This window comes from Plenodomus lingam (assembly GCF_022343315.1).
Source record: "Plenodomus lingam strain CAN1 chromosome Unknown contig_26, whole genome shotgun sequence".
In the NCBI taxonomy this organism is placed as follows: Eukaryota; Fungi; Ascomycota; class Dothideomycetes; order Pleosporales; family Leptosphaeriaceae; genus Plenodomus; species Plenodomus lingam.
Window position 1 is genome coordinate 539,187 of NW_027093941.1, and position 26,122 is coordinate 565,308.

General features: G+C 50.0%; 10 protein-coding genes across 10 annotated transcripts; 5 read left to right on the top strand and 5 right to left on the bottom strand.

Moving 5' to 3' along the window:
- Positions 1-520: 520 nt before the first annotated feature.
- IMP3 (Small subunit (SSU) processome component) lies at positions 521-1,361 on the top strand (the record flags this gene model as incomplete). Its single annotated transcript, XM_003845288.2, has 3 exons — positions 521-728; positions 783-1,204; positions 1,259-1,361. The coding sequence occupies exons 1-3, from the start codon at positions 684-686 to the stop codon at positions 1,359-1,361; spliced, it is 570 nt and encodes a 189-aa protein (XP_003845336.1). The 5' UTR covers positions 521-683.
- A 655-nt stretch (positions 1,362-2,016) lies between these two features.
- IAQ61_006455 (uncharacterized protein) lies at positions 2,017-2,418 on the top strand (the record flags this gene model as incomplete). Its single annotated transcript, XM_003845289.1, has 1 exon — positions 2,017-2,418. One exon carries the CDS (start codon positions 2,017-2,019, stop codon positions 2,416-2,418), a length of 402 nt encoding a protein of 133 aa, XP_003845337.1.
- Positions 2,419-2,557: 139 nt separating this feature from the next.
- IAQ61_006456 (uncharacterized protein) lies at positions 2,558-3,309 on the bottom strand (the record flags this gene model as incomplete). Its single annotated transcript, XM_003845290.1, has 3 exons — positions 2,558-2,677; positions 2,740-2,871; positions 2,932-3,309. 3 exons carry the CDS (start codon positions 3,307-3,309, stop codon positions 2,558-2,560), a joined length of 630 nt encoding a protein of 209 aa, XP_003845338.1.
- A 1,676-nt stretch (positions 3,310-4,985) lies between these two features.
- On the bottom strand, positions 4,986-6,874 carry IAQ61_006457 (uncharacterized protein; the record flags this gene model as incomplete). The annotated part of the gene is made up of 2 exons (XM_066097190.1): positions 4,986-6,696; positions 6,843-6,874. The coding sequence occupies 2 exons, from the start codon at positions 6,872-6,874 to the stop codon at positions 4,986-4,988; spliced, it is 1,743 nt and encodes a 580-aa protein (XP_065952667.1).
- Positions 6,864-14,863, top strand: IAQ61_006458 (uncharacterized protein; the record flags this gene model as incomplete). Its single annotated transcript, XM_003845293.2, has 2 exons — positions 6,864-8,254; positions 8,308-14,863. The coding sequence occupies 2 exons, from the start codon at positions 6,864-6,866 to the stop codon at positions 14,861-14,863; spliced, it is 7,947 nt and encodes a 2,648-aa protein (XP_003845341.2).
- Positions 14,864-16,436: 1,573 nt separating this feature from the next.
- IAQ61_006459 (uncharacterized protein) lies at positions 16,437-17,183 on the bottom strand (the record flags this gene model as incomplete). The annotated part of the gene is made up of 2 exons (XM_003845295.2): positions 16,720-17,183; positions 16,437-16,666 (listed from the first exon to the last, which is right to left on the bottom strand). The coding sequence occupies exons 1-2, from the start codon at positions 17,177-17,179 to the stop codon at positions 16,437-16,439; spliced, it is 690 nt and encodes a 229-aa protein (XP_003845343.2). The 5' UTR covers positions 17,180-17,183.
- A 1,709-nt stretch (positions 17,184-18,892) lies between these two features.
- Positions 18,893-21,180, bottom strand: IAQ61_006460 (uncharacterized protein; the record flags this gene model as incomplete). The annotated part of the gene is made up of 3 exons (XM_003845296.2): positions 18,893-19,180; positions 19,234-20,813; positions 21,165-21,180. The coding sequence occupies 3 exons, from the start codon at positions 21,178-21,180 to the stop codon at positions 18,893-18,895; spliced, it is 1,884 nt and encodes a 627-aa protein (XP_003845344.2).
- An 827-nt stretch (positions 21,181-22,007) lies between these two features.
- Positions 22,008-24,152, top strand: IAQ61_006461 (uncharacterized protein; the record flags this gene model as incomplete). The annotated part of the gene is made up of 1 exon (XM_003845298.2): positions 22,008-24,152. One exon carries the CDS (start codon positions 22,008-22,010, stop codon positions 24,150-24,152), a length of 2,145 nt encoding a protein of 714 aa, XP_003845346.1.
- Positions 24,153-24,916: 764 nt separating this feature from the next.
- IAQ61_006462 (uncharacterized protein) lies at positions 24,917-25,144 on the top strand (the record flags this gene model as incomplete). The annotated part of the gene is made up of 1 exon (XM_066097191.1): positions 24,917-25,144. The coding sequence occupies one exon, from the start codon at positions 24,917-24,919 to the stop codon at positions 25,142-25,144; it is 228 nt and encodes a 75-aa protein (XP_065952668.1).
- IAQ61_006463 (uncharacterized protein) lies at positions 25,141-25,722 on the bottom strand (the record flags this gene model as incomplete). The annotated part of the gene is made up of 2 exons (XM_066097192.1): positions 25,141-25,312; positions 25,667-25,722. The coding sequence occupies 2 exons, from the start codon at positions 25,720-25,722 to the stop codon at positions 25,141-25,143; spliced, it is 228 nt and encodes a 75-aa protein (XP_065952669.1).
- Positions 25,723-26,122: the final 400 nt, after the last annotated feature.

Genomic DNA, 26,122 nt, shown 5'->3' on the forward strand with positions numbered 1-26,122 from the left:
TTATAATTAAGCCTAGTAGCCTAATAGGAGATAAGATTAATATTATAGTAGTTAATAAAGCACTATACCTAATTTTTACCTATTAGATTCCTTATTATTTTAGTTATAAAATTTTAAATAATAGTCTATATAAAGGGTAATCCTTACTTATAAAGCTCTTTAATATACTTTATAAGCTTACTTTCTTATATAGTATTAAGTATTTAACTATTTAGTAGAGTAGTAGTATATACCTACTAAATTTTCTAGTAGTATCTAGATAAGGTTAACTATAAGTAACTATACTTTTCTACTATTTCTAAGTATATAAAATCTTCTCTAAGAGTTAAGGATTTAATTGCTACAAGCGCGTTGTTAATAGGTGCTATAGTTGTTAAGAAATTTAGTATTGAAAATTTAGTGATTTTGGTGTTGGTGGGCGCTCGGTGGGGGTGGGCGCTCGGTGGTGGATCACGTTAATTGCCGGTACCCTTCGCGGACGCCAAGCAAAATAATGTTCCATGTTCCCTTTTCGTCTTTTGGCGGATCCTTCACCACCTACAACTCATTCTCCCTACCTCTCGACGCCTCAATAATAGAGACATAGACAGTAACGCAGTAAAAAGAAACACCTAGCGACAAAGCAAAAAGAAGAAATAGCTGGCTTGTCATTCATACTTCTCTCCCCCACCCGTCCGTCCACTATGGTGCGCAAACTCAAGCACCACGAGCAAAAGCTCCTCAAAAAGGTATACCCACATACGGCTTTCCATCGTTAAGTCTTTGCTGCTCACCCATCCCAGGTCGACTTCAACACATACAAGTCGGACAATGACCACCGCGAGGCTGCCGTTATGCGCCGCTACGCCATCCAAGGCCGCGACGACTACCGGAAGTACAACCAGCTCTGCGGCTCATTGCGACAGCTCGCCCATAAGCTCGCCAACCTCGATCCCGCAGACCCCTTCCGCCGCAAGCACGAGGACCTGATGCTCGAGAAGATGTTCGACATGGGCATCTTGGGCACAGGCGGTGGGGGTCGTGGAAAGCTGAGCGACATAGAGCACAAGCTGACCGTGTCGGCCTTTGCGCGCCGAAGATTGCCCGTCATCATGACAAGGCTGCGCATGGCGGATAATGTGCAGGCTGCTGTCAAGTTGATTGAGCAGGGCCACGTGAGAGTAGGCACGGATGTGATAACAGATCCAGCCTATCTGGTCACTCGGTGAGTGTTGATCTAGAGGATGTGCCTGCATGATGAGTGGCTAACAGTGACCAGGAATAGGGAAGATTTTGTGACGTGGGTGGATTCCTCCAAGATCAAGCGCAACATTATGAAGTACCGCGACAAGCTCGACGACTTTGAGCTCGAGGCGCTATGAGTAGCCCGTCTGTCGGCTCTAGAACTAAGCATTGGACGGCGTTTTCCCTCCTACAACATTGTGAGGCGTTTAATCTGGCGTACACTCTATGATATCCATGTAATCAGATAGGCACTGCCTTCACTTCAGACTTTCAAACACTCGTGTCTTTGGGACTCGGTACGAGCTTCAACAGGCTCCGAACTCTTGCTTGCAGACATATGCGCGCTTCTCACTTATTGACGCTTCGCAGTCGCGTCATTCACTTTTTCACGGCGACTTGGGCGAATGGATACCCTCAATGACAACTACTATATTGGCCATTATTGACGCAACGTGCATTCCGCATCCTCAATAGCGAGCGCAAATAGATGCATACTCCACCTTCAATTGCATATATATCCTCTATCCTGTCTTTACATCAATCTCTCCTCTCTTACAACACGTCGACCAATCTCTCGACTCGTCTTGTTACTACAAATCAGTGTACCAAATCGACTATCAGCAGACCATCACGGCAAACCCCATCCTTTGCTTTACTTCACCTCACCTCGACTTTCACCTCGACTCAATTTCCCACGCATGAGATACTTCGCTTTCCCTTTCTGCACCTTGTCCATCTGCCACCTATTTCACTCCCTTCAAGACGACAACAACGACAATAATAATAACCAAAATGTCAGCCAACTTCACCTTCACCATCCCTGACCTTTCCCCCGTTTGCTCCAACGGCTTGGCATACATCCCGTACACAGTTCCTGGCATCCTCGCCCTCGGCCCCACGCGCGCGGAACGCGATATCCTTTATAGTTGCTGCCACGTTCTGTCCACCAAGATTTTCTCCATCAACGACACGGCTTGCTTGCAGACAGCCGTCTGCACCGTCCAAGAGTGTAGCTTGGCAGACCCGAGCTTTGTATGTGTTGCAACAATGAGGAAGAGCTGGGGGGTGCAGGGCCTGTTTGGTTGCGGTGCTGGCATGGATAGGGAGAATGCAGCGGTAAGAGGGAGTGTGGGATTAAGATGGAAGCCAGTGCTTGCTGCCTTGATCAGCATGGTAGCTGGATTGGGTGTCTAAAGAGCTGCCATTCGATCATTAGGCGTTTCTGGAAGCCTTTATCCTTTGTATGATGCAAAAGTTCTAGTCGGCAAGGCCCTTCATTCATGCAGCTCATGTCTCATGCTACTCGAGAGCTACAGCCTCCTATTCTATCTTCTCAGCAGCTGCTCAACATGCTCTCCAACGCCGTCTTCTCCGCACTTGTAATTGTCAAGTCCCACTCGCTCTTGACCTTGATCCACATTCTCGAGTAGGTACAGTAGTAGCTTGTTAGCGGCTATGTAAAATTGTTAGTACACTTCGCCCTCTCCACGTAATCCTCGCAAGGCAAAAACTTACAGGCTTCCAGTCCTCGGGACCCTTGTCACCCTTGGCCTGGTTGACGTCGTCCGTAACGGCAATGAGTTGAGGGTTGGTCAAGTCATTGGCGAATTGCTGGCGACGTGCAGTGGTCCAGCTGGCTGCTCCAGACTATAGTTCATTAGCTTCCTCCTTGCTTGCATCTCTCTATGCGGAATTGGCCAAATATACCTTCCACGCGTTACTCAATGGCACCATGTGATCGATGTCCACATCGCTCGCCGCCGTCCAAGTAGCTCCATCAAAGGGACTAACCCAACGTCCCGAAGTCGCTGCACACGAAGAATCCGTGACAACACCAGTTCCATCGCGCTGTAGGACGACCTCGCGGGTGTTGCAGGAACCCGACTGGTTGATCCAGTGAGGAAACAGGTCACGTGAGTAACCAGTCTGAGGACCTTGAGCTCTGACGGTGAGTCCGGCGAGTTGAGACTCTGCTTGCGCTTTGGTGGGGATGTTGGGAGGTGCACGAGCTTCTAGGCTGAGGGGAGTTGGGGTCGCGGAGACGAGGGCGAGGGAGGCGAGGGCGGTGATAATGGTTGTCTTCATCGTGGCGGTGGTGAGAAGAGGATACAGAGGGAGGGTGTAGTGTAGAAGAAGGGGAAGGGGAAATGGGTACTCGAAGTAATTAAAGTACCTAAGTAGATAACACTGCACCGAGGCTGAACTACCGTAATGCCCTGGCCTGCCGGGAGTAGTACACACGGCAGCGCTTCCCACTCTTATATAGGTATCCTTGAATGCTGTGAAGGCCTACCTACCCCGGCTGGCGTCCCCGGCGTCCACCATACAGGCATTACTCCATCACCACAATGGCTTCCAATCCAATGATAACCACCACGCGGCCCCCAGCATCCACGATGCCCTCAACTCTGTGCCAGCACCCCCGGCCAATGCACCATCGCTCTCCCCGACTCAAATCAGGCAGGTCAGCTTTCCAGCCAAGGGAGCCCATCTTGCACACCTTCCCCTCGTCTGGGACACACGCGAAATCAGGTGTACCTGATCGGCTGTAGTGATCTATCATCTATCAGCAACGACTGGCTGAACTTTCCCCTTGCGGACCCGGGGCCGACGTAGCCCTGCCATGTATGTACTGAGTGGGCAGGTGGCCTTATCGCGGTGCCTGATAGGCTGTGGGCTAAGGAGAGGGAGCGGAGGCCATGGCCGTCTTGATTGGTGCGCGGCTTGGAACCTCCGTTGTCGTTGTTTATATCGTACGGACAGCAGTATACCTACTGTGCATCGTACACGTACCGGCGCCTTTGCGGTCCGGCACGTAAGTCTTCGTCAGTCTTAGTGGGCGCTTCGCCCTGTAGGTAGGCACCTACAGCAAATGGATGATAAGACTCCTAGAACGTGAGATGCCCCTGTTTCCGTTTCTGCCTCTCTCCCTCTCCCCCTAGATCTTAGGTATATAGCTAGGTAGCATTCGTAGCCAGGGGCGGGCCTTGGCTTTGCGATGTCGCTCCTTGTATTGCTCGCTCAGCGTAATTACGGTAGTCACCTAGATCAGGTGTGGGGAGAGTACGATTGCACAACCGTCGCCCTGACCCCGCGCTGAGGGGTATGAGGTTCGTTCACGTGACATCAGTAGATTGCCAAGTAATCCTGTTAGCCAAATAAAGACCCTGGCGTGGACCTCGAGTTGGAACCTTTACTTGTGTAGGTATAAGATGATGCCAAGATAATCAACGTGAAACCTTTCGGCTATCGATCATGTGCTGGCATTCTTCAGGTGGCTATCTTTGTTTTCCTTTTAAAAGAAACGTCCGAGGCCGAGCAGACCAGCGTGAAGACGAGAGAATAGTACAGTATCACGGGATAGGTAGGTGATGATCTGAACAAGGCAGAAACTGTCGGCGCCGCTCCGGAGATTAGTCATCCATGAACCCAACCAGCTGGAGGCTGGCACCTGAGGACGAGTGCCAACCCTTTAGTGCTACTTTCCATACTTTCCTCACCAATATGCCGTTTCGAGTATGTCTGCAGCAACGTCGGGTCTACAAACACTTGGCTAGTGAATGCGATTTCCGACTTGATTTGGCAGGACATAGTTCCTTTGTGCCTGATCCTTGATTCTCTCCGTCTCCAAAAGACTCGCCAACGTCAGTGACCTCTACTGATGCAGTCAACCTGTACATTCACGTCTCCGGCGGAACGGCTGCTTCATGGTATTCGTGGGCCTGAGTCACATGGAACGTGTGCAGTGACTAAAGGGTATATCACCCCGCGAAATCGAACGGCTTGAATGTCGTCTTGAACTTCTCAACATCCTCTTCTTCTTGGGCTTGCGTCTGTCCGCAGTCACGCCAGTCAAGCCTGGAGTCAAGTCGCAAAAGCTTCGCCAGTACTTCTCGGCCGAACTGGTTGTGAAAGCGGATCTTATCGTCGAAGCGCATAACATAGCTTGTCTGACGCTCTGGCTCATTCGTGGGATCCCAAATCATGATTCTGAAGAAGTCGCTAGCCTCCTCGAACCCATCGCCCACATCTTCCTTCTGAAACTTTGGCCAATGGTAATTTTCTGCAAGGGCTCTAAAGGCAGCTTCCACCAAGCCTTTGTGGATGAGATCTGCCATGATAGGTAGATACTGCCAATGTGTATGTGGAAGACTAGACTTGCTGACTTCCCATGTGACTGATCCTAGATCGGTTCCCGTCGCGGACTTGAGCATACTGTTCATAGCTACGCGATACCTTTCCATCTCGGCATATGTTGCTTGTCGCTCTTCTTCCTCCATAGAGCCCAATGTTGGTTGATGTGTGAACGGTATGATGAGCATATGACAAGGAAACCCCAATTTCACAAATGTTTGTGAGGTTGGCAAGGGCCCTTTGGCAGTGGTCAAGTATGAGTTTTCCCCAATTGATGTGATGAGATGTGTCGCAATGTTCTCATTTGCAAGGCAGAAGAAGCATTCAGAGGCTCTGATGGGACCTCGCGGCTCACCCTTCCGCCGCTTATTCCCTCTACGTCCCCGGGACCCGTCGTCATACACCAGATGTTGATCGTGGTGCTCCGGTGCCAATCGCTTCTTCTCTGAGAGGGTGAGTGGGCAAGCCGTGGACCCAGAAGGAGGCATGACAGGATGGCTGGCATGTGGTTCAAGTGCAAATGCGTATATCCACTTCTGCTTGTTGTGGTTACCGTAGGACGCCAGGCTGATGAAGCGAGTCACGGGGTATAGGTTGTCGGTGTCCTCGCTTGGCGGGTGGAAGAAGGGTTCCCGTTCGTAGAACGCGGTCCCAGAGGTTGTAAAATGATATCGTGGCCTCAGCACCACATCCAGATCTGCGATACATTGTTGGGATGATGGTGGAACCTCTGGGCTGAAGTCTACTTTGGAACGTCCTTGAATACCCTCTGGCCACTGACTAGTGATGAGAATGTCGGCTGTCATCGCTCCGCGAAGAATGTTTGCATCTGTCGCACTGTAGAAAGGCGAATACTTGTCGTTGGACTGGCCTGCACCCAAGCTCGGCTCATACCGCCCGCCCAAAGCGACAATGCGAAGATCTTCTGAGGTCTTTATAGTTGTGCGCCTGCCTAAGAAGAACAGGTTATGGCACAATTCATCGTTGGACGATGCAAGCTTTTGTCTGACAGCTTGCGGAAGAGAATGACTGGCAAGAGCAAAGTACGTAGGCAAAGGTACATCAATTTTACCATCCACAAGCAACTGCACGTCGACATCGTCTGTCTCGGCTGCCGCACTTGGATCTGCGAACAAACTCCCTACAACGATGGCGAAAGCAAAGTTGTTCTTTGCATGCAACGCGCCAATCTTCTGGAAGACGGGTTTGAACTGGCCATTGACGTCGCCAATGACGACACTGCGTATATTAGTTAAGCATGCACGTGACTTGATACGGCGCCTACATTTTGGATGCCATGGTGTGAGCTGCTCGAAGAAGTCAGAGTGGTGTTGACTTCTGAGTAGCTGCGGTAACCTTAGAACCTTGGAACATTGGACGTGGTCAGGTCCGCGTCGGCGACCGGAGCATCTGTGCACGAACTCTTGGCACTGGAAAAATAAAGTGGGGACCAAAAGTCATGAATAAGTCGCGACCGCAGAAACCTCCACTCGACAAAAAACACCATGGCCGCCATGTCACGAGGCGCCACCACACAGTCGGCCCCTCAGTCCAAGAAAATCCAGATGAAACAACTTCGCGCCCCAAGAAAAGTCAAGGGCGGCACCGAATCCACCCGCAACCATGTCTTCAAGGGCTTCTCGCAGCGCATTGCGCAGCTCAAGATCGAACCAGTGCGCCGCGGTCGCAGTACGATTCTCGACGATGCTGAACTCGAGTCGAACTTCTCTTACTTCCGAGACTCATTTCTGGAATGGAAGGAACTCAACATGTCCGAGGCCTTCACCAGCTTTACCCGCAAAGTCGGGCCTCTATGCGACAGCCTCCCGCAGGTCCTCCACCACAGCGACCGCATCTTTGCCCTGCTCGTGGAATTTATCGAAAGAGGTGAAACGTTCAGCCAGGAGCCGCTGCTCAGTCTCATGTCACACCTTGCCCACGACTTGGGAGAAAAGTTCGAGAAGCACTTTGAGCAGGCAGTCAGGACAGTATCACGCTTGGCCTCTACGCATGCGGAAGTCGAGGTGATAGAATGGAGCTTCGGATGTCTAGCTTGGTTGTTCAAATACCTATCTAGGCTGCTAGTACCGGATCTGCGTCCTGTCTTCAATCTCATGTCGCCTCTGTTGGGAAAAGAGCATCAGAAGGCTTTCGTTTCACGGTTTGCCGCCGAGTCCCTCAGCTTTCTTATCCGAAAAGCAGGGGTTGGCTATCATCGAGATAAGAAGCCGCTGCAGCTGATCATCAGACACATCTCAGTTCAGCTACAAGATCTTGCAGAGTCTCCTCGAAACCATGAGTTTCAGCACGGCATCATGTATCTTCTGACTGACTCACTGAAAGGTGTACAACGAGGCTTCCACTCGAGTGCCGCCGCCATACTGCAAGTCTTACTGACTGAAACCTTCGATGAAGATTACATCGACTTGCAGGATCCACCGCTAGAACGGATCCTCATTGGGGTTCTTACCGCCAGCATACACCATTCGGACGCGGAGACCTTTAAGCCGCTCCTTGACATTGTTCTGGCCCAAATAAACACCATCTCAACAGATACAAGATTTGTTAGACTGGCATCCCATCTTCTGCTTGTAGTCTCTGGCGTACGAGTCGGTGCTCGTATAATTGATTGGAGGCCTGTCCTCGGCTCGATTAGTCGTTTGGTAGACTCAGCCTCTGCCATGGCCCAGCTAAATCCTATTGATGCATGGGACCTTCTTGCGGTGGTTTCTGTTGCGTTTCAGTATTGTGCTATGGATGCAGCCATTCCACATGAGAAGATATTAGAGAGTCTTTCGAAAGGAGTGTGGGAAATATTTTTTCTGCCATTTTGCAACTTATTTGCCGACTTGGGTGCAGAAAGGTTCCGAGCTTTACTCTTGCCTTACTTCAAGAGGTCAGTATAGTTTCTGTTTTCATGACTGCATGCAGACGCTGATCCTGCCATAGATTCATCGCGCAGAAATCACATGAGCATGGCCCAGAACTCTGTGCTGTTCTCCCCCACCTGTATCATAGCGGATCACTCGCACATCACGCGGTGCAGCTGCCCGACCGTTGGCAAGCCACATTCCATGAGCCATTTGATACCTTAACTGCCTCTGATACCCAAGACAACGTGCTATATCCAACATACCATTGCAATGCATTGTTGGAAACCATAGGTGTGGCTGGCACGTCACAAGAAACCGAGATGAGTATTCAAAAGAGCTTGAGAGAACTACTGGAGCGTGCCGTTACCGCAAGCAAAGATCAACCATTGCGCACCGTCGATACCTTCGCAGTAGGTAGCGGCTTCGAATTCCTTGTTGCCAAAAGCGACGACAAAACTATAGCAACGCATCTGTGGCCCTTGCTGTGTGAGGCCTCTTCTGTACACGGCCACTCTCTTGCCTTCTGGCATGCCATCCGTGTATTGTTACAGAAGCACAGTGAGAGCATGTCCAAAATGGGGCCCCATATGGACACGCTCAAAGGGTCACTCATGCACTGCTTGGGATCGCCCTCGCACGATCTGAGACTCACAGCTATCTTCATCCTCGATCTCATCGCTGGTCGAAACGAAGCACTGCGTAATATTATCTCCGTCGCCAAGCTGATAGAGCAGACACCCTTAAATCTTGAAAACCAACGAGCCATATCGATGCGTACTGGACAGCTTGCAAAGTTGTACCCCGAAGTATGTTCCGATGAGTGGATAGGAACAGCAATTCCTACCTTCTGTCTAGGTCTTTTACACGTTCGCATGGCCTCAGTCTGGGACGACACTTGCACGGCTTTAAAATCGATGTGTGAGACTAGAGAAGGCGAAGAAGTCATCACACAGACTGCTTTCCAGTGGTTGAGTCTTCCGGAGGACGGAGAGTCCTCAGCTAAGAACGATGTGGTTCCCTCATCACGGCGATACATTGAAGAATTTGAGTGTACGAACTTGGTACAGGTACAAGAGCATGTGGCCAATATTCAGACACAGACGGGCTGTACCGAAGATTTGCTGCGCGTGATGTTCGAAGACAAGCACGCTCCGACACCCTTTCATAACTCTTCCAACAGAAGCCAAGCGCTCAGGCTGTTTGCATTCATACCCCACATCGCGGAGAAGCGCTCACGTCTTCTTGTACCTGCCCTCCTCGACTGGGCACTAGACCATCCAATGCTAGCCGCCGATGATGGTCACAATGTTGCCGATGCATTTCCAACTTCCTCGAAACATCGTTGGGCTAGGAAAGACCAAAAAGCCATGTTGTCTGTCTTCGCCAAGTTCCAGAACCCCAAGGTCTTATATCGTACGGATGAGGTGCGGCAAGCCCTGCTCGCATTATTGAGCAACGGAGATGTCGATATTCAGAAGGCTGCGCTCAAGGCGCTATTGACATGGAAAGATTCTGCGGTAATCGCACATCAAGAGCAGTTGCTCAATTTGCTAGATGATGCTCGGTTCAGGGATGAGCTACCTCTCTTTCTGAGTGATGGCAAGCTTCATGACGATGAAGTTGCGCATATACTTCCAATTGTCCTGCGGCTCCTTTATGGCAAAATAATCTCTGGAAAGCGCGGTTTGGAATCAAAGAGGAAGGCCGTGTTTGTGGGACTTAAAAACAGATTTGGAGACGAGGCGATTCACCAATTTCTAGATATCGCTTTCGGACCACTCAGCCGTATATCGCTCATCCAGAACTCCTCACTAGATGAGGAACTCTTGCAAAAAAGTGCCGTAGAGACACGCAAACAGGCCGGAATGCTCAACCTGTTAGACGATCTTCTTGGCACGCTTGAGAACACGTTCGCACCATTCACATCAGCCGTCGTAGATCCAGTTCTATACTGCGCCATCAAATCTTCTCGCAGTCTCACGGCAGTTGGTACGATTGAGAAGAATGGAGATTGTACAATGCAAACATCACTGCTAAAAGCTGTTCGTCAACGCGCGCTGCATATCTTGGCTAAGCTTTTCACAAACAGCCCGGATTTTGATTGGGGCTTATACATGCAAGCTATCATCAATGAACTCGTGGAGCCCAGACTTGAGCAGTTGCCAATCGAGACGGCTCAATCCGTATCCGGAATTCTTCGACTCTTCGCAGCGTGGTCCAAGTCGCCCCACACGGCTCTTTTCCTAGTAGAGTATAATAAGGACGTTCTAATCAAAGCTATTGATTGCTTGGATGTCCCATCCGCCAAAGACGTTGTCAGATGCTTCGTTCTGGAGGAGATTATCCGAAACATTGTGTTCCTAGTCACCAACCAGGGCGCAACAACTACGACAGAGTCAAAGCTTCTCCAGAACCGTGTCCAGACCGAGATCATCCAGCAATATTCAAACGTTATGCTTAGCCGAGTTGGCAATCTTCTCCGACGAAGCCCAAGCAAAGATGTACTTGAATCAGGAGTGCAAACCGTCGCAGATATGGCTCCCTATGTGACGGGCTCGGTAGAGGCGCGAAGCATGATTGAGATAGCTACATTTCTCCTCCGCCAACCAGCAAAGCGGGTCAACTCACGTACTAAGCTGGGTCTACTGAAGATCTTACATGAGTTCATAAAGCGCTGCGATCAACAAAACCTTCACGAGCTATTCAGTACCATCTATGATGCCATTTGTCCCATGTTTGCCTTTGTTCACGAACGGACGGCAAGGAACCTGCTCTGCGATATTGTTCAAGACCTGGCCGGCACACAGGAAGACTTGGTGTCCATCGCCAAGTTATGCTACGCTCTCAATTCCTTCACTAAGGGGCGTCTGGATGAGCCCGACTTCCAATGTCGCTCGCTTGCATTCGACGAAATCAACGAACACAACTACCGCTTATATTCAATGAAACAATGGAGACCGCTTGCCTACAACATGCTGTTCTTCATAAAAGACAATGATGAACTCAGCATTCGAGTCAATGCATCCCTATCCCTCCGTCGCTTGATTGAAGTTTCCAATAGTGATGAGTTCAAAAATTTCATCTCTACGGCTGTCTTGCCTGGGATCCAGAGCGGTGTACGCGAGACGTCGGAGCTTGTCCGCGTTGAGTTTCTAACAGTTCTCGAGTATCTCGTCAAAATGCATCCCAACTGGAGTCCTTTGGTCGACCTGCACGTGCTCTTATCTGAGGACGATGAGGCGTCCTTCTTTAGCAACATCTTGCATATGCAGGGCCATCGTCGGACTAGGGCCCTACGCCGATTGGCTACTAATGCCTCTCACTTGCAAGGTGTTAACATCTATCACATCCTGATTCCCTTGCTGGAGCACTTCGTATTTAATAAGGGTGATGATGAAGGCGCAGACAGCCTATTAGGAGAGACGGTAAGGACTCTAACGGCACTGGCAGAGGGATTGGAATGGCCTCAACTCCGCTCGCTACTCAAGAGATATATCGGTTATCTGGCGAGTAAGGAAGACATGCAAAAATCCCTAATTAGGCTTATTGCAGGATTGCTAGATGGATTGAACCTAGCAGGACGCGCCAAAGGATACGTCAACATAGTGGACTCTCAACAAGATACCGAGTCTTTTTCACAAGGGAACGATGTATCAGATGTCATGGATGTCATGGATGTTGAAAAACCTTTGTCAACCCTCACGAGAACGCTTCCACAACAAGAGAAGTTGACAAAAGATTTGATCGATCAGTTCTTGCCCGATCTAACAGGATTTCTACATAAGAAAGACGAAGCGACTGTGAGTCTGCGAGTGCCGATCGCTGTCGCCATCGCCAAGGTACTCCTCGTCCTTCCTCCGACCGAGATTGAATCGCGTCTGCCTGCAGTCCTGCTGGACATCTGCTACATCCTCAAAAGTCGTGCTCAGGAGAGTCGAGATATGGCACGAAATACACTCAGTGACATTGCTGTGCTCATGGGACCGGGTTACATTGGCTTCATCCTAAAAGCATTACGTACCGCTCTCCAGCGTGGCTACCAACTGCACGTACTCTCCTTCACACTCCACCACATCCTTGTCAAGCTTTTGGATCAGTTGAAGCCTGGTGACCTCGATTATTGTCTTGCGGATATAGTCGATGTTGTCATGGACGATACTTTTGGCATTACTGGACAAGAAAAAGACGCTGAAGAGTATATCAGCAAGATGAAGGAGGTAAAAAGTAGTAAGAGTTTTGATTCTATGGACATTGTAGCAAGATCTGCTACTCCGTCACATATTATCAAGTTGGTGCTTCCCATAAAATCTCTTCTCATCGAGAAGCTCAACGCGAGAATGGTTCAAAAGATTGACGAGTTGTTGCGACGGATCGGACTTGGAGTCCTTCAGAATCCCACAGTAAACAATCGGGACATTCTCGTATTTTGCTTCGAGCTTATCAAAGAGACATATGACGCTAGTACCTCAACCGACAAGAAGCTCAAGATCGACCCAAAAAATAAGCGATACCTCATCAACAACAGAGGCGCGGCGAAATCTGGTGCGCGCCTCTCTACTTCATCATACTTATACAAAATGATTCGTTTCGGCATAGATACTCTTCGGACTGTACTACGGAAGCATGATGAGCTTCAAACACCCCATAACTTGGCTGGCTTCCTGCCAGTCATTGGCGATGCCATGGTACAGGGACAAGAAGAGGTGCAGGTTTCTGCTATACGCCTCCTCACTACCATCATCCGGGTCCCAATGGCCGAGCTTGACATGAACTGCCCTGTGTATATCGACGAAGCTATGCGTGCGATCAAGGGCGCATTATCATCAAATACGGAACTTGCACAAGCATCGTTAAAACTAGTCTCGGCAGTTTTACGCGAGCGACCAAACGTAGAGATCAAGGAGCGCGACATCGGCCACCTCCTGAAGCGCATGCTCCCCGACTTTGATGAGCCCGACCGTTCCGGTGTAACCTTTGGCTTTCTCAAAGCAGTCATGAATCGTCAATTTGACGTTCCAGAGATGTACGAGGTCATGGATAAGGTTGCAGAGATGATGATCACCAACCAAACAAAATCTGCAAGAGACCTCGCTCGGAGCCACTACTTCCAGTTCCTGACATCCTACACACAAAGTGAGAAACGGTTCAGGAAGCAGATGGAATTCCTGCTGAAGAACTTGCGATACGAACACGTAGAAGGCCGACAGTCTGTAATGGATGCTTTGGATCTGGTACTCACCAAAGCGCTTCCAAGATTCCCACAGAAAGCGCAGTACGAGTATCATGGAATGGTGTTCCTCCCGTTGATCAGCACTGTAGCAAACGACGATTCAAGCAAATGCCGGGAATTGGCCAGTATTCTCATCAAGAGACTATTCCAATACGCAAGCGACGGGCGGCTGCAGAACTTTACCGCAGACCTCAAGGGATGGCTGGAACAAGACAACAACATAGGGCTAAGACGGCTGAGTATCCAATGCTGGGGCTTCTACTTCGAGGCTATGAACCAAGAAGATGAGCCAAAGGAACTGTCTCAAGTGCTTGATCAAGTCGATCAGATCGTTGACCTATGTCTCACACGTCGTGACGAAGACGATTGGGAGCTTCTTTACTATGCTCTCACCTTAATCTCCAAGATCTGCAAGAAGTATGCAGATATCATGTTCTCTGCCGGAAGGTGCAGTCTGTGGACCGCCATTGAGGCCAGCGCGTCATATCCTCACATGTGGGTGAAACTCAAGTCTGCGGAACTGCTAGGGATCTATTTCGCGCATCTCGGTATCTCCAACAAAGACACCGGCCTAGATGCGTTGCCGTTGAAGGGGTCTGGCGGACTGCAACTGTCAGAGCAGAGTATGACACAACTTTGCAATGTCTTCCTCAGAAACTTGTCAAACTCAGACGTAACGGAACAGCTTTGCATGCAGAGTGTCAAGAATATCGCCTTCCTAGCGCGCTGTCTCACTGTCAACGGAGCAGGTTGGCAGTGGCAAAAGATTGACAATGATGAGGATGAGGAAGATAAGCTGACGGCAATGGGGACCGAAGTAGCACATGAAGACGGAATGTCGTCGGACGAAGAGTCTGCAAGACCTAAAGCAAACAGATCGAAGGATACTGAAGCACTACCGACAGCCATTCATCGCCTCATGATCCGTCTGTCAGGCATCGTTCGCAAAGATAAAAGCTCCTTCAACGCCAAGATCGCCATTATGAATCTTTTCGATACAATTGCTGCCAAGTTTCCGCTGGAGCCACTTGTCTCCTCGCTCCCACACGTCGTTTCGACGCTCAACACACTCGTTGACCCTGCGACGACTATTCCTCGCGAATTCACACAAGACACTTCACTCAATGAGCCAAATGAGACATTCAAAGCTCTCATAGACAAGGCGCGCGAGATCTTGAGCTCTATTCAAAAGCGCTTGGGCACTTCGGAGTACCTCAAGATCATGAGTGAAGTACAAAAAGCTGTGAGGGAGCGCAGGGAAGAACGCAGAAGAAAGAGAAAGGTCGAAGCTGTTGCTGATCCTGAGAAGTGGGGCAAAGAGAAGAAACGTAGAAATGACGTGAAGAGATTTAAGCGGAAAGAGAAGGGGCAGGAGAGTCGTGGAAGAAGAAGGGGATGGTAGGGGTCGTAGGAACTAAATAAAACGGTGGCTGTTCGTGTATTGTTGAGCATTTCAGGAGTTCGGGTTGAAAAATGTTGAGAAATGTGTATGCACAAAGGTTATGAGAAGCTTAATCTCGCAATGCAGTTCCAATCAATTTGTGTATTTCGTTCAGAATATGTCCAGCCCGAAAATGCCATGTGTTTTTACAGCATGCGGAAATGTCTACCTACCCGCAAGGCATGGGATATGTGCTGCATTGGCCGGTGAAACACGGAGGCTGGATCTTGAGCAAATACAACAACCTCGTACGATAAATATGGCGCTGCGTGAGAGTGGGCACTGCCCACCTCCTGTTCATAATTCCAACGGGGAAACGTTGAGTAGCATCTGTTCCGCTATAAGGCTGACTAACTTCTATGGAAGCAGTATGGTCTCACCGCAGAAATACATAGCTGACACTAATGCATACAACCACAAAGCTGGCATCTCGTACCGGTAGACTACCTGCGACTAATTTGTTCAAAATCAACCTTTTAGTCTGACTAATGTTGTATGTATGTCAATCACGAAAGGCCTATACTTCTTGCCCGAGTGTGCTTCTTCCACAAGGCTCTGTGCTAGCATAATCTAATCCCATGGTGCAGACAGATATGCGCCTCTACAAGGAATATCAGGGGAGGTGCATCTAATGTATTGGCTTCTACCGCCACTCAGAATAGACAATCAGTCTCAGCGAATTGCCTTGCGAGCCTAGTTCTACATCTTAATATATTATATATGGTCGTGTGTGGAGTTTCGTTTCAAGTCACACCACCACATGGCTGGCTACGTTATCGTGCGTATTTACAATGCTGGTCATTTTTAGCAACCAATTTTAGCCGGCAGTAGTTCAGCACTAAGATAAACTCTATGAATTATAATAATATTGCAAATCTCACATACTAATATCAGCAAACTGTAGTCATACTAAATAAAGTGGTTGGATCTGGATAGGAAGGGCATTTCCAGAAGCCACCTGATTATTTCCTTGTAAGGTAAGAAGGCGTTTGGTGAGCTTTTGAAAGTATCCTACTTCTATAAATCGCACAGATTGGCTTCCTTTCAGCTCCATGTGGGGTAGGTGGAGTACCTGTGGTAAAGTAACATACATTCGTAATTCTCTTATCTAGCTAAGACTCCACTTAGGTAGTGTGTGACATAAACATGCTACATGAAACACAGCCAAACATCTTCACACACAGGAGAATATCCATGCACTGGATCAAAGAGCACCACCACCGCTACCTGCAGTAATTTTGATTAGCTTTGGTATCGTTTGCTACTGGTTCTTAGGTCAAAGCGCATGGCAAGATCTATTTTGACAATTTCGCGCAGCATCTAATGCCAAAAAATTTGAAGTGTTTGCGGGCAATAGTGGCACACGCATTTTTTGCTAAGATCATAGTCATTCTTTGTTTCACTTGCTGTTATTTCTTTCGTCGTCGTTATCTCATTGCAGGAATCGCACACACCATATGAGACACAACACCCACCCAACCCATGGCAATCAGCCAATACCCGACCCGCAGTGCATTTTGCCATTCTTTGAAGATTAAACTTTTCCGTGCTCGATTCCACATCTCTTCTTGCACTCAATACTGCCAATAATAGCACCAGTACCAGGGGCAGGGATGTTGCTACCCAAATCGACAATGTTGATGGCGGAACTGCCGAATCCCGCCTGGATGATGTCTTGCGGAAAGGACCAAAGACTTGGTAGAATATTGAGTGTACCACTATCATCGCTATTGAGAGAGCTCACTAAGAGAGCGGGTTCGCAATCTTGGACATGATTACTATACTACTACGATCCATTGAAGGAGAATGACACATACCATTATTCTGCATGACATGCAAGCTACCTTGTGGGAAAATGGTCATCCGCATAGGTGTAAGATCAACCCTGTGAGTCTTGACACCATTCTCTCCAATCATCCATGAGGTTGTATTTCCCGTGATAGCTGTGACGAGGTTTGTTGCCCGTGGATGAAGGTGCGGTGGCAACATGCCACAAGGAGCAAGCTTCAACAGCGCAATACTGATGCCTAGTCCAGTCAGAGCAGGGAAACTTGCGGCGTCAGCTGTAATGACGGAGCCGACGGCATTATGAAAGTTGGGATGGCCATCAAAATCATACCACCAGTCGCGATCTTCAGCGAGAAGTGCTTGACGATCGAAGTTGGTAGCTGCACTCTTCAGGTGGGCGTTGAGGTCTGAATCAACAGTCCTGGATTTTTCCGACACAGCCAGTATGACATATAAAGCCATAGTGAGGGAGAAAATACTCATAATCATCTTACTAAAAGATGAATGCAATTGAAGGGATCGAGAGGTGAGGTTGTCGTTTGGCAAACTTCAGTGGCGGTAGTTCGATCTGATATATGGTCCCTAGCAGTTGATGGGTGGCCTCTGTAGCGCACACGTAGTACAACAGTATGGTACACGATAGTGGGGCGAGATCTACGAGAAGGAAAACGTGTTGATGATGATGGAATACAATCCTTGTTGGTGCCGAATCCGTAAGCGATGAGGCACTCTTTCTGCGTGGCTGGGTTGAGTTATATATGTTCAGCCAAGAGCAAGGCCGGCGTCAATACTGGAGGGAAAGCCATTGAAAGTCGCTGCTGACCGCTCCCTTGCTCATGATCGCAGGCTCCCAAGCCACTGTTACTCTGCCAGACGAAGGCGCACCCACAACAGCACCTAGTCTCATTGCCGTGTCGAAAGTTGAAAAATTCCGAATTAATCACCCCCCCCCGCCAACAGTGCCTCTTCTGTGGACATAATTCAGCAGAATCGGGTGCTATTTGGGATCGGAGTGGGTGTATGGAGACGTAAAGAGTAGGTGAACGCCGATTCACAACCTCATCCCCAGCCTTATGTGTGCAGAACTACTTAGTTGCAGATACCTTTGATTGCTTCGTAGACCTGGTCTATGGAATCAGCCTGGAGATTGATGCTAGCATTTGGTCATCACCCAGCCAATGGGTTGAACAAAGCAATAGGACTGATGCAGTGGTGCTAGCGTTGTTTGTTCAGTGTGGTAACGATGGTAACGACACTTTATAAATCCAAAGACCGGTGCGAGGGAGTGTGTAACGTCACATGGTGGTAGGTACGTGATCGGAGACGTACATCACCTCTTCTGCATCTTCAGTATGAACGTGAATGGACGGTTCATGGTTTCGGTGCAACTTCTCTGGTGGCTCCCGCTAGTGTGAAGGCCCCTTATTGTGACAGTGAGTATGGCGTTGTGACTTACTATTAGCCGGAAGTTGGAAGTCGTGTACGCCCATCATGCCTCCACGTATGTAGAAACCTAGGCGCAATGACAGGCGCCTTACATCTGTACGTCAACTGCCTCTCCAAACTGCTTGTCCAACTACGCCACAGTTATACAGTGAGGGGTGAAATTCTTGGTGATTCATTCATCAAAGTGTTATGGATGTTATCCTCTCATGATGTTGTACAGGAGACCACGGGCAGTCCGTCAAGGGTTAGAGGCTTGACGGCATCAGAATGCCTATGATTGAATTTGGACGCTGGCAGTATCAGACCAGTCACGTCACGTTATCGATCTGTTAGCATAGTCTAGAGCGGTGCGTCTACTGCGACTTGCACGCTCCATGATGTTGGCAAGATTAGCCTATGATGTGTTCTTGATGGTAACATACCTGTTTTGCAAGCTAAAGTGAAGAAGTCAAACAAGACATTGGTGCTCGCCCTCATGATCAGTGCGATTGCAGGTAGACCTGAACTAGAGGATCCAACAATTCGAAAGCACCTCAAATACCGTAAGAGAATCACCGATGATGTCTCAGAGACCATATAATACTGGACATCCAGACCAAAGATCCAACTGATGGCCATGAACTCGTCACCACAATTGTGAAGCGCGCACTAACTGTAAAGCGTGGTGACAAGCGCATCTATGTATATACATGCGTTGTATTGCTCGTTGGTAGCGAACGCAAGGTTGGCACTTACTCGACTGCGATGATTGTACGTTCATGATCGTGTGTTTGCCCCAGCAGGCGTGGCTGAGTCTCCCGGGGCATCAGTGTTGGCCCGCATCATATAGGACATGAGGCCCCAAATTCCCCGCATGGCTTCCGTTCTATCTTCTATACTGAAGAGATCAAACCAACGTGTCCTCTGGAATTTGGGCGAGCACCAGTCGGTGCCTGCGGGTACATTGTCTGGTAATTTGCCTTCGGTGATGTAATGTAGATAGCATCGGTGAACCTGAAGTTTTATGATGCTGATATGATGATTCAACGAGGATACCATGAAAACCTTTTTCCAGTCAGTAAAACAACACCACGCAAAAAAGTTTGCGAATCGCTCACGTCGTCATAATCACTGCCTTTGTGTTTACCAATCGCCTCATATACGACTTTGGGATCCCATAGAGGATTGCCGGCTTTCAGAGTTTTCCAGACTTCGGCTGGGGTTGGTTTTCGGCGTGCTCTAGAGCCATCCCGGTTTCTCTCAACCGCCTCTTCTGGTTTAACAGTGGAGCCTTTGTTAACTACACTGGTATCTTCGGTAGCTTCACCTACTTCGCCCCCTGGACCTCCACCCCAACGTTGCTTGGTTGTCCACCATTTCCCATCACCAGCTCGCTTTTCCGTCTTTCCTTCTCTTGCTCTCTCCTGTGCCAATAGAAGCAGTCCGCCAAGCTCTCGGACAGTATCAAGGATTGACTCGGCCTCCAGGTCCCCTGATTTGCCAAAGTTGACATCAGCTCTACACTGGACACCGACTATGGGTCCTTCCATCCACCCCTGTCGAGCTTTTGCTCTGTCCAGGGGTCCTCGCCATGCGACAGAACTCATACGCACAGGAAAGCGTATGTGCCCAAGCAGTAATACTGGCGGGCGCCTGTGCGGCGAAAGAGTGACTCCAAATGCCCAGGCAATCGGTTCTATGAAGGCCCTGACACAGTCGATGCGATACTGATCCGGCATCTCGGCGCCGTTTCCAATTCGATATCCGCTGTATGAACCCAATGCAGAATCTGCTGAAGAAGCTTGATCGTCTGTACTTGTCCTCCAAACCAGCTTTGGGGGGGCGTTCCGTGCTGGGAGCACTCGACTTGGTATGTTTGAGGATGCTAGGGTGGCTATCGAGGCGTTTCCGAAGCCATTCATATCGAAAGCGTTTGAAGCACTGTTATCATTCGTTGCTTCGGTCTTTGCTTTCTTCCGTGGTTCATTTCCTACAAGAGACTCGAATCCATCCACGGATGCGGAATCCTCGTTGCCACTCACAAGGACGTGGTCTATGGAGTCTGCGCTACCTGCTAGACTAGCCTGTTCTTTGGATCTGTCATGGTTGTCGATGTCATTCTGCGGCGGAGTGTATATGTCCAGGGAAGTGTCCCAGTAGTAGGCTAGATTGTCAAGCCCCTCCCAGAACTTGCGGAAGTGTGCCAGCCGTAGCGGCGCTTGGCTTCCATTTCCCTTTCGCGTCAGTGTCGAGAAAGCGTCATTATTGCTAAAGTACAGCTCTCTGAGGCGGGCATAGAAGTCTCGCTGATCAGGGGCCTTTCGAGAATTGCTAAGAAGTGGGGCAGCAACAGCCGGAGAGGCTGTCTGCGGGGTTTGGCCATCCGTTGGCGGATCCAACCAAGTCTTTGGAGGCAAATGCGAATGTGCATTATCAGGCAAAGAGGAAAACAAAGTGTCGAAATCGCAAACAGGCTGGAAGGTAATGTTGAGCGCAGCTAAGGTGTCCTTGGTAACATCACTTGGTTTTTTGAGACGCAGGAACTGTGCGGTCACTCCCGTACCAGGATCCTTCCACAATGGGGGAGGGCTTGCAGCTGACGGCACGGGTGGCTGAAGGCATGGAAACGTGATAGGTATTGGCTTTGAAGGCGGAGATCTAGCCTTCTGTGTATCATGTTGACCCGCGAGTAAGTTTCCTGGGGATAAACAGGCTTGAATCAGCGATGATATCATATGTTTGTGGGTCTCTCTCTCTCTCTCTCTCTCTCTCTCTGTGTGTGTGTGTGTGTGTGTGTGTGTGGTACATGCTTGAAACATGATGGGAGAACTTGACAGTAAGAAACCGACAAGCAGACGACGAAATTTTCGTAGAAATGTTGATCTATTTCGAAGCACATGAAAAGGAGACAGATGGGCATGCCCAGTAGTGCGCAAAGCTGTGTGCAACAACGACGAGCAGCCATATAGTAGTGGTGTCCATGTTGTGAAGACGTGTAGTTGAGCGATGGGAGATGACGTGAAGGTGGTGCGACCCGAACAAGACTCACCGCTGAAGTTGAACATTGTGGCGGCGGAGAGAGAGCAGGCCCGCAGTGATCATGGACAGCACAGTTGTGCAGTGGGACAGAGGATATTCCGCGAGTGAAGAGAGGCGTCTTTTCTGGATGTCTTTGGATCCGGGAGAGGGAAGTGTTGTTCGGCTCAAAAGGCCGATGGCGGTACGGTAGCCCTGTACGGTAAGGTCCAGGTCCAGCATGTCTGCTGTGCCATATGCCCGCATGCCCGCCCCCGAGTACACAGAAGACGAGCATGCAATCCCATGCCGTCAATGGCCCCAACAGGTCGTCAAACTTGAGCAGGATCTTTTGTTTCTTCCACGCACACTCGCGGTAGGTCATGGACCGGGACGAGGAACCAGTCATCACGTGCCGCTCGTTTCAATCCATCTGCACCTTGCCCTATCACCTACTACCGTATCATAGCTCACTCACCAACTGGGACTCGAGCCCACCCACCACACCGACTGAACACTCCCTCTCGGAAGCCTGTTTGTCCCCGCTTGAGACGGCCATGGCGGTGTCGTACAGGTCTGCGAAGCCTATCGCGCCTCAGATGCGTTGTGCGCGCTCGCCGAAGCGGCACATGAGGCCATGCGCGTTTCAGGAGCATACAAGCGCACTTCTTCATGCCAACGATTGACAACCAGCCTGGTGCTCTTCGAACATGTACTAACCCATCTGTCTGTTAACCCATTGTTCAACATCACATAGCGGTAAACTTCAATTTCCCAACGTTGATATGCTCAAAGCGCTCGCGGCGCCTGCACTCTCCTTTGTTTGTCTTCCCTTTTTGAGCCCGCGTCGGCCTTACTTTCACGAGCTGTCGCATGCATGGCATCTCCTCAAGAGTTGGTCACAACGGTTAATGGGCGGCGCTGTACACGTTCACGGGCCCGAACAGCGGCCACTCCAACACCTCTCACCGAACAATCCACGGCGGCCACCGCAACGGAACTAACAATCTCCACAACCGTCCAACAGACGTCCCAAACGCAGACCACCGCTGATGCCCCTCCTCTTCCTCCTCTTGCTCCCTCTCCTCCTTCACCTCCTCCTTCACCACCTCCACCGCCTTCGCCATCATCCTCTTCGTCCTTGTCCGCCTCGCCATTTTCCCCTTCACCAGTATCCCCTTCGCCAGTATCCCCTTCGACCGCGACACTGCCCCAGCAACCAAGTGTCGTGCTCACCACAGATGGTGCAACTACCACAGTGGTTGCAGCGTCTTCGGCCACAGGTACGAGCAGTGCACTTCCTTCGTCATCAGCGCCAGTCAGCCAGCTGCCAGATCTGGCATCTTCAGATCAAGCAGTAGCGGCTGCACTGCCATCGACTGCGCCTGGGAATGAGCCTGTGCCGCCTTCAAGTGTAACAGTGGCAGAAGCATCATCCTCAGTCCCCGCGCAGGCTCAGGAACTAATTGGTCCCACGGCCGAGTCGTTGCAAGCTGCTGTGACTACCACACCAGCACCTCCCCTGATCCCAACATCAACAGACTCTAACTCATTCATCATAGCTACCAGTCTGTCGCGGCAAATATCTTCAACACAAGCGCCGTTGTTCACAGCTCCGGCTGCCTCAAATGGACCCACACCTGTCGTCACAGCCCCGCTGGCTTCCAGTTCGACTAGTGTACAGTCTCCAATATCGAATACGAACCTACCGGCTGCCAAGCAGCCAGGAAGAACAACATCTGTGGCAAATTTGACCCCGACGGATGACCCTGCAGGCATAATAGAACCTGATCGGGGCGACAATGATGCGCCTCTTACTTTACCCAAGTCAGGAAACGCCGATATAGGGAGCATTGTTGGAGGAGTTGTTGGTGGTGTGGCTAGCTTGGTATTGCTACTAGGCCTTCTCTTCTTCTGTCTTAGAAAGAGGAAGTCAAAGGAAATTAGGTGGACGGAGAAGAATAGTAAGGGGCCAGTGTTGCTTGAAAATTTGAGATCGATAGCCGCATCATGTGGGGTTTTGATCGCAAAGCTCACGGGTAAAAAGTCCGGACCTATGGGCAATACCTACCAAAGACACACGATGCACAACAGTGTGAGTTCGTTGTACTCCACCAACAGTGGCGGTCGCCTGCGATCCTCGAGCGAATCATCTGGGATGTTTGTGGAAAGACGTCCAGTCTCGACATCTAGCAGGGAAAGTGGGCGCAAGGTACTTCGAAAGGAGCAAAACAGCATCTCTTCGAACTATCGGTTTCCTTGTGCTATGGACGATCAACGGGGGAAAAGTACTTCAGACTATGCAAATCCATTCGCAGATCCTGCACCTCCGGCAACCCTCTCCCTTCTCAACCCAGATCCTCAAAGCGGCCCTGCTACACCGCAGGTGCCTGTAGCGACGGCGGACAAGGTACCGAGAGACCCCTTCGCTTCAATCTATGATCCCATGGAACAAGGACGACCAAGGAGCATCGAATCCAACGCACATCACAAACACAACAAGAGTTCACTATCTGCAGTGTCGGCCCTGTCAGCACTCGGCTCACACCCACCGCCAACACTTTGGCTGCACAATACAACGGACCCCTTTAGAGATCCTGTCAGTCCTTTGGCTCCCACACAAGCAAGGCTCTCCGGACATTCTCGTCGTCCTTCATCAGCTACCTATCCAGCTTTCAATGCCATCACTACGACATCTACGACGCGAGACTCGCACTACACATACTTTGGGGAGCCAGGCCCCAGCCGTCCTGCAACCAGCATGTTCACACCCGCCATGTCCAGCGGCCGCACCGTCCGACAATCGGACCCCTTTGATCTCGACCGCCCCGAAGTTCTGGGCTTCAAAGACGTAGGAGGTCGGAAAGAGGTGAACGCAAGTCTTACGCGGCAGCCTACGCGAGCGAAGCGGACCAGTAGCATTGGGAACTGGGGTAACGCAGCGAATGGATCTTATGCGTCACAGGACGGGACGGGGTCAATCACCCGACAGCTTTGGAGTACAAACGGGAGGAGGGCATGAGTTGACAGGTATCCAGGTTCTAGCCAAAAGACACATGCCGCGCAAGTTGCTGCCAAAGAGCGCACAAGACGCGTGACGAACAGAGATGGCTTGTTGCGTTTTCACTTCTGGTAACGTAGTCTTTTCGTAATGACGTTGGCGATGGCAGAAAGCTCGTCACTGGATAATCGATCGATTCCAGCCGTCCCGAGCACTAACATAGATTCATGCTAACTGTTTGCTTGGATGGTTTTCCGCCCTTTGTACACCAGTCGTATTTACAGCATACCCCGCTGTTATCGTAGTCGCTTTTTTTTTGGAAAAAATACCCCCACCATCTGACGATGATCTGCACGTAGCCACATTATTCAACATTCTATTCTGCCAATTGCCTTTGCAGCCACGTGAAGGAGTAGTCTCAACTGGTTTATTATGTATATGAATACATGGTGCCACTCTGTCAAGATGTTAATGCTACATCCATCTTTCAATACTACCAAAAGGCGGATAGTTTAAGCCTCTACGGCTCTTCCTCTTGATCCATTTTCCACCTCCGACACTACTGCCTCCCACGGTACTACTCACACAGTCCCACTGCCACGGAACGTCCCTACTCAGGACCTCATACCCAGCAACCCTCCGTAATCGGCTTTGCTGGCGGTCTGACTGCATAGCACGCAGCGCTCCACGGGTGGTCTCACGGACAGTCGTTGGCTCTATAATTTGTGTTCGGTACACGGGCTCGCGCGGTGTAGGCAGAGCGGTTGAAGGAGACGGTGAGTGTGATGGACAGGTTGTGTTGTCCGGAGAAAAGGGAGGAGAGGCTGATCGTTTTCGGCCTGGCCCACGAAGTTTGTTTGCTGGTGCCTCATGATGATGATGATGGTGATGATGATGAGGGCCATGCATCGGATGAAGATGGAGCGGATGTATGTGTGGGAGATGGTGGTGATGCGGATGAGGGCGCACATGTGGATTATGCTGCCGATGTTCGTTCTGGCGATCCATGCTAATACTGCTCGGAATCTTGATCTTGATGTTGCTGAAGCGTGGATTTGACTTGTGATGAACGCGTACGAGATCCTCTGCACAGGAGGAATCGGAGGAATGGCGTTTGACTTTCTTGCTGTTGGCTGGTATAAGGGTGAACCAGCACATGTCGGCTCCTGGACTCTTCGGGCCTGCTAATGTCAAGGTCAGAGTTGAAGCGAGCGGGCAGTCGATACAACCGAGAAGGAGGCGCTAGGCGATGATATGACGATGCTGAAAAGGACGGAATATAGCTAGAAGGTGGTCTCGATGGCGGAAAATAGAAATAGGAGGAAGATTCGTAACGGGGCATTTGAAAAGAATGCAGACACTAAAGTGAGCAATGGCAGATACTTATCTCGGATGTGAAGAGGATCAACCGATGATAGGAAAGCAGCTCCGCCTATCCCACCACGAGGGCACAACGGATCAATGACTATCTATAGAGCAGGCGCATCATTCACTACCATCACACTGCCTGGACTTGGTCTGCACGAGGGCCGTACCATGTGGCGAGCAGGATGGGCAGATGAAACAAAGTGGGCAAAAGCGGTGCCTGCATGGTGTTGACGGTGCCTGCATATAGGCCATGCGAACATGTATTGAGGCCGAGGGGACGGATGACTGAGGCCGGTGAGGATTTTCAGTGGGCGCGTGGGTTGAGGACATGTCTTGCATGACGTCGACTTTGGCGGAGTGCATGTGACGCGAGCTGTGTGGTGAATGACCGCGCCGGTCTGACGTAGATGTGGTCAGTAATGCAAGAGTTGAAAAGGCAGCTTTGGCCTGTCAAGGGGTGGGTGAATGGAAAGAAGAAATGTCCCCCTATAATGCTCGTTGTTACTATGTTTGCTGTTGTTGTTATTGTTGAGTGGTGGATGTAAGAAGGGAAGAAAGACAGTGACGATGTAGGTAGGAGACATTGTACAGAGTCAGTTGGTTAGTGTGGGGAAGGAAGGCAG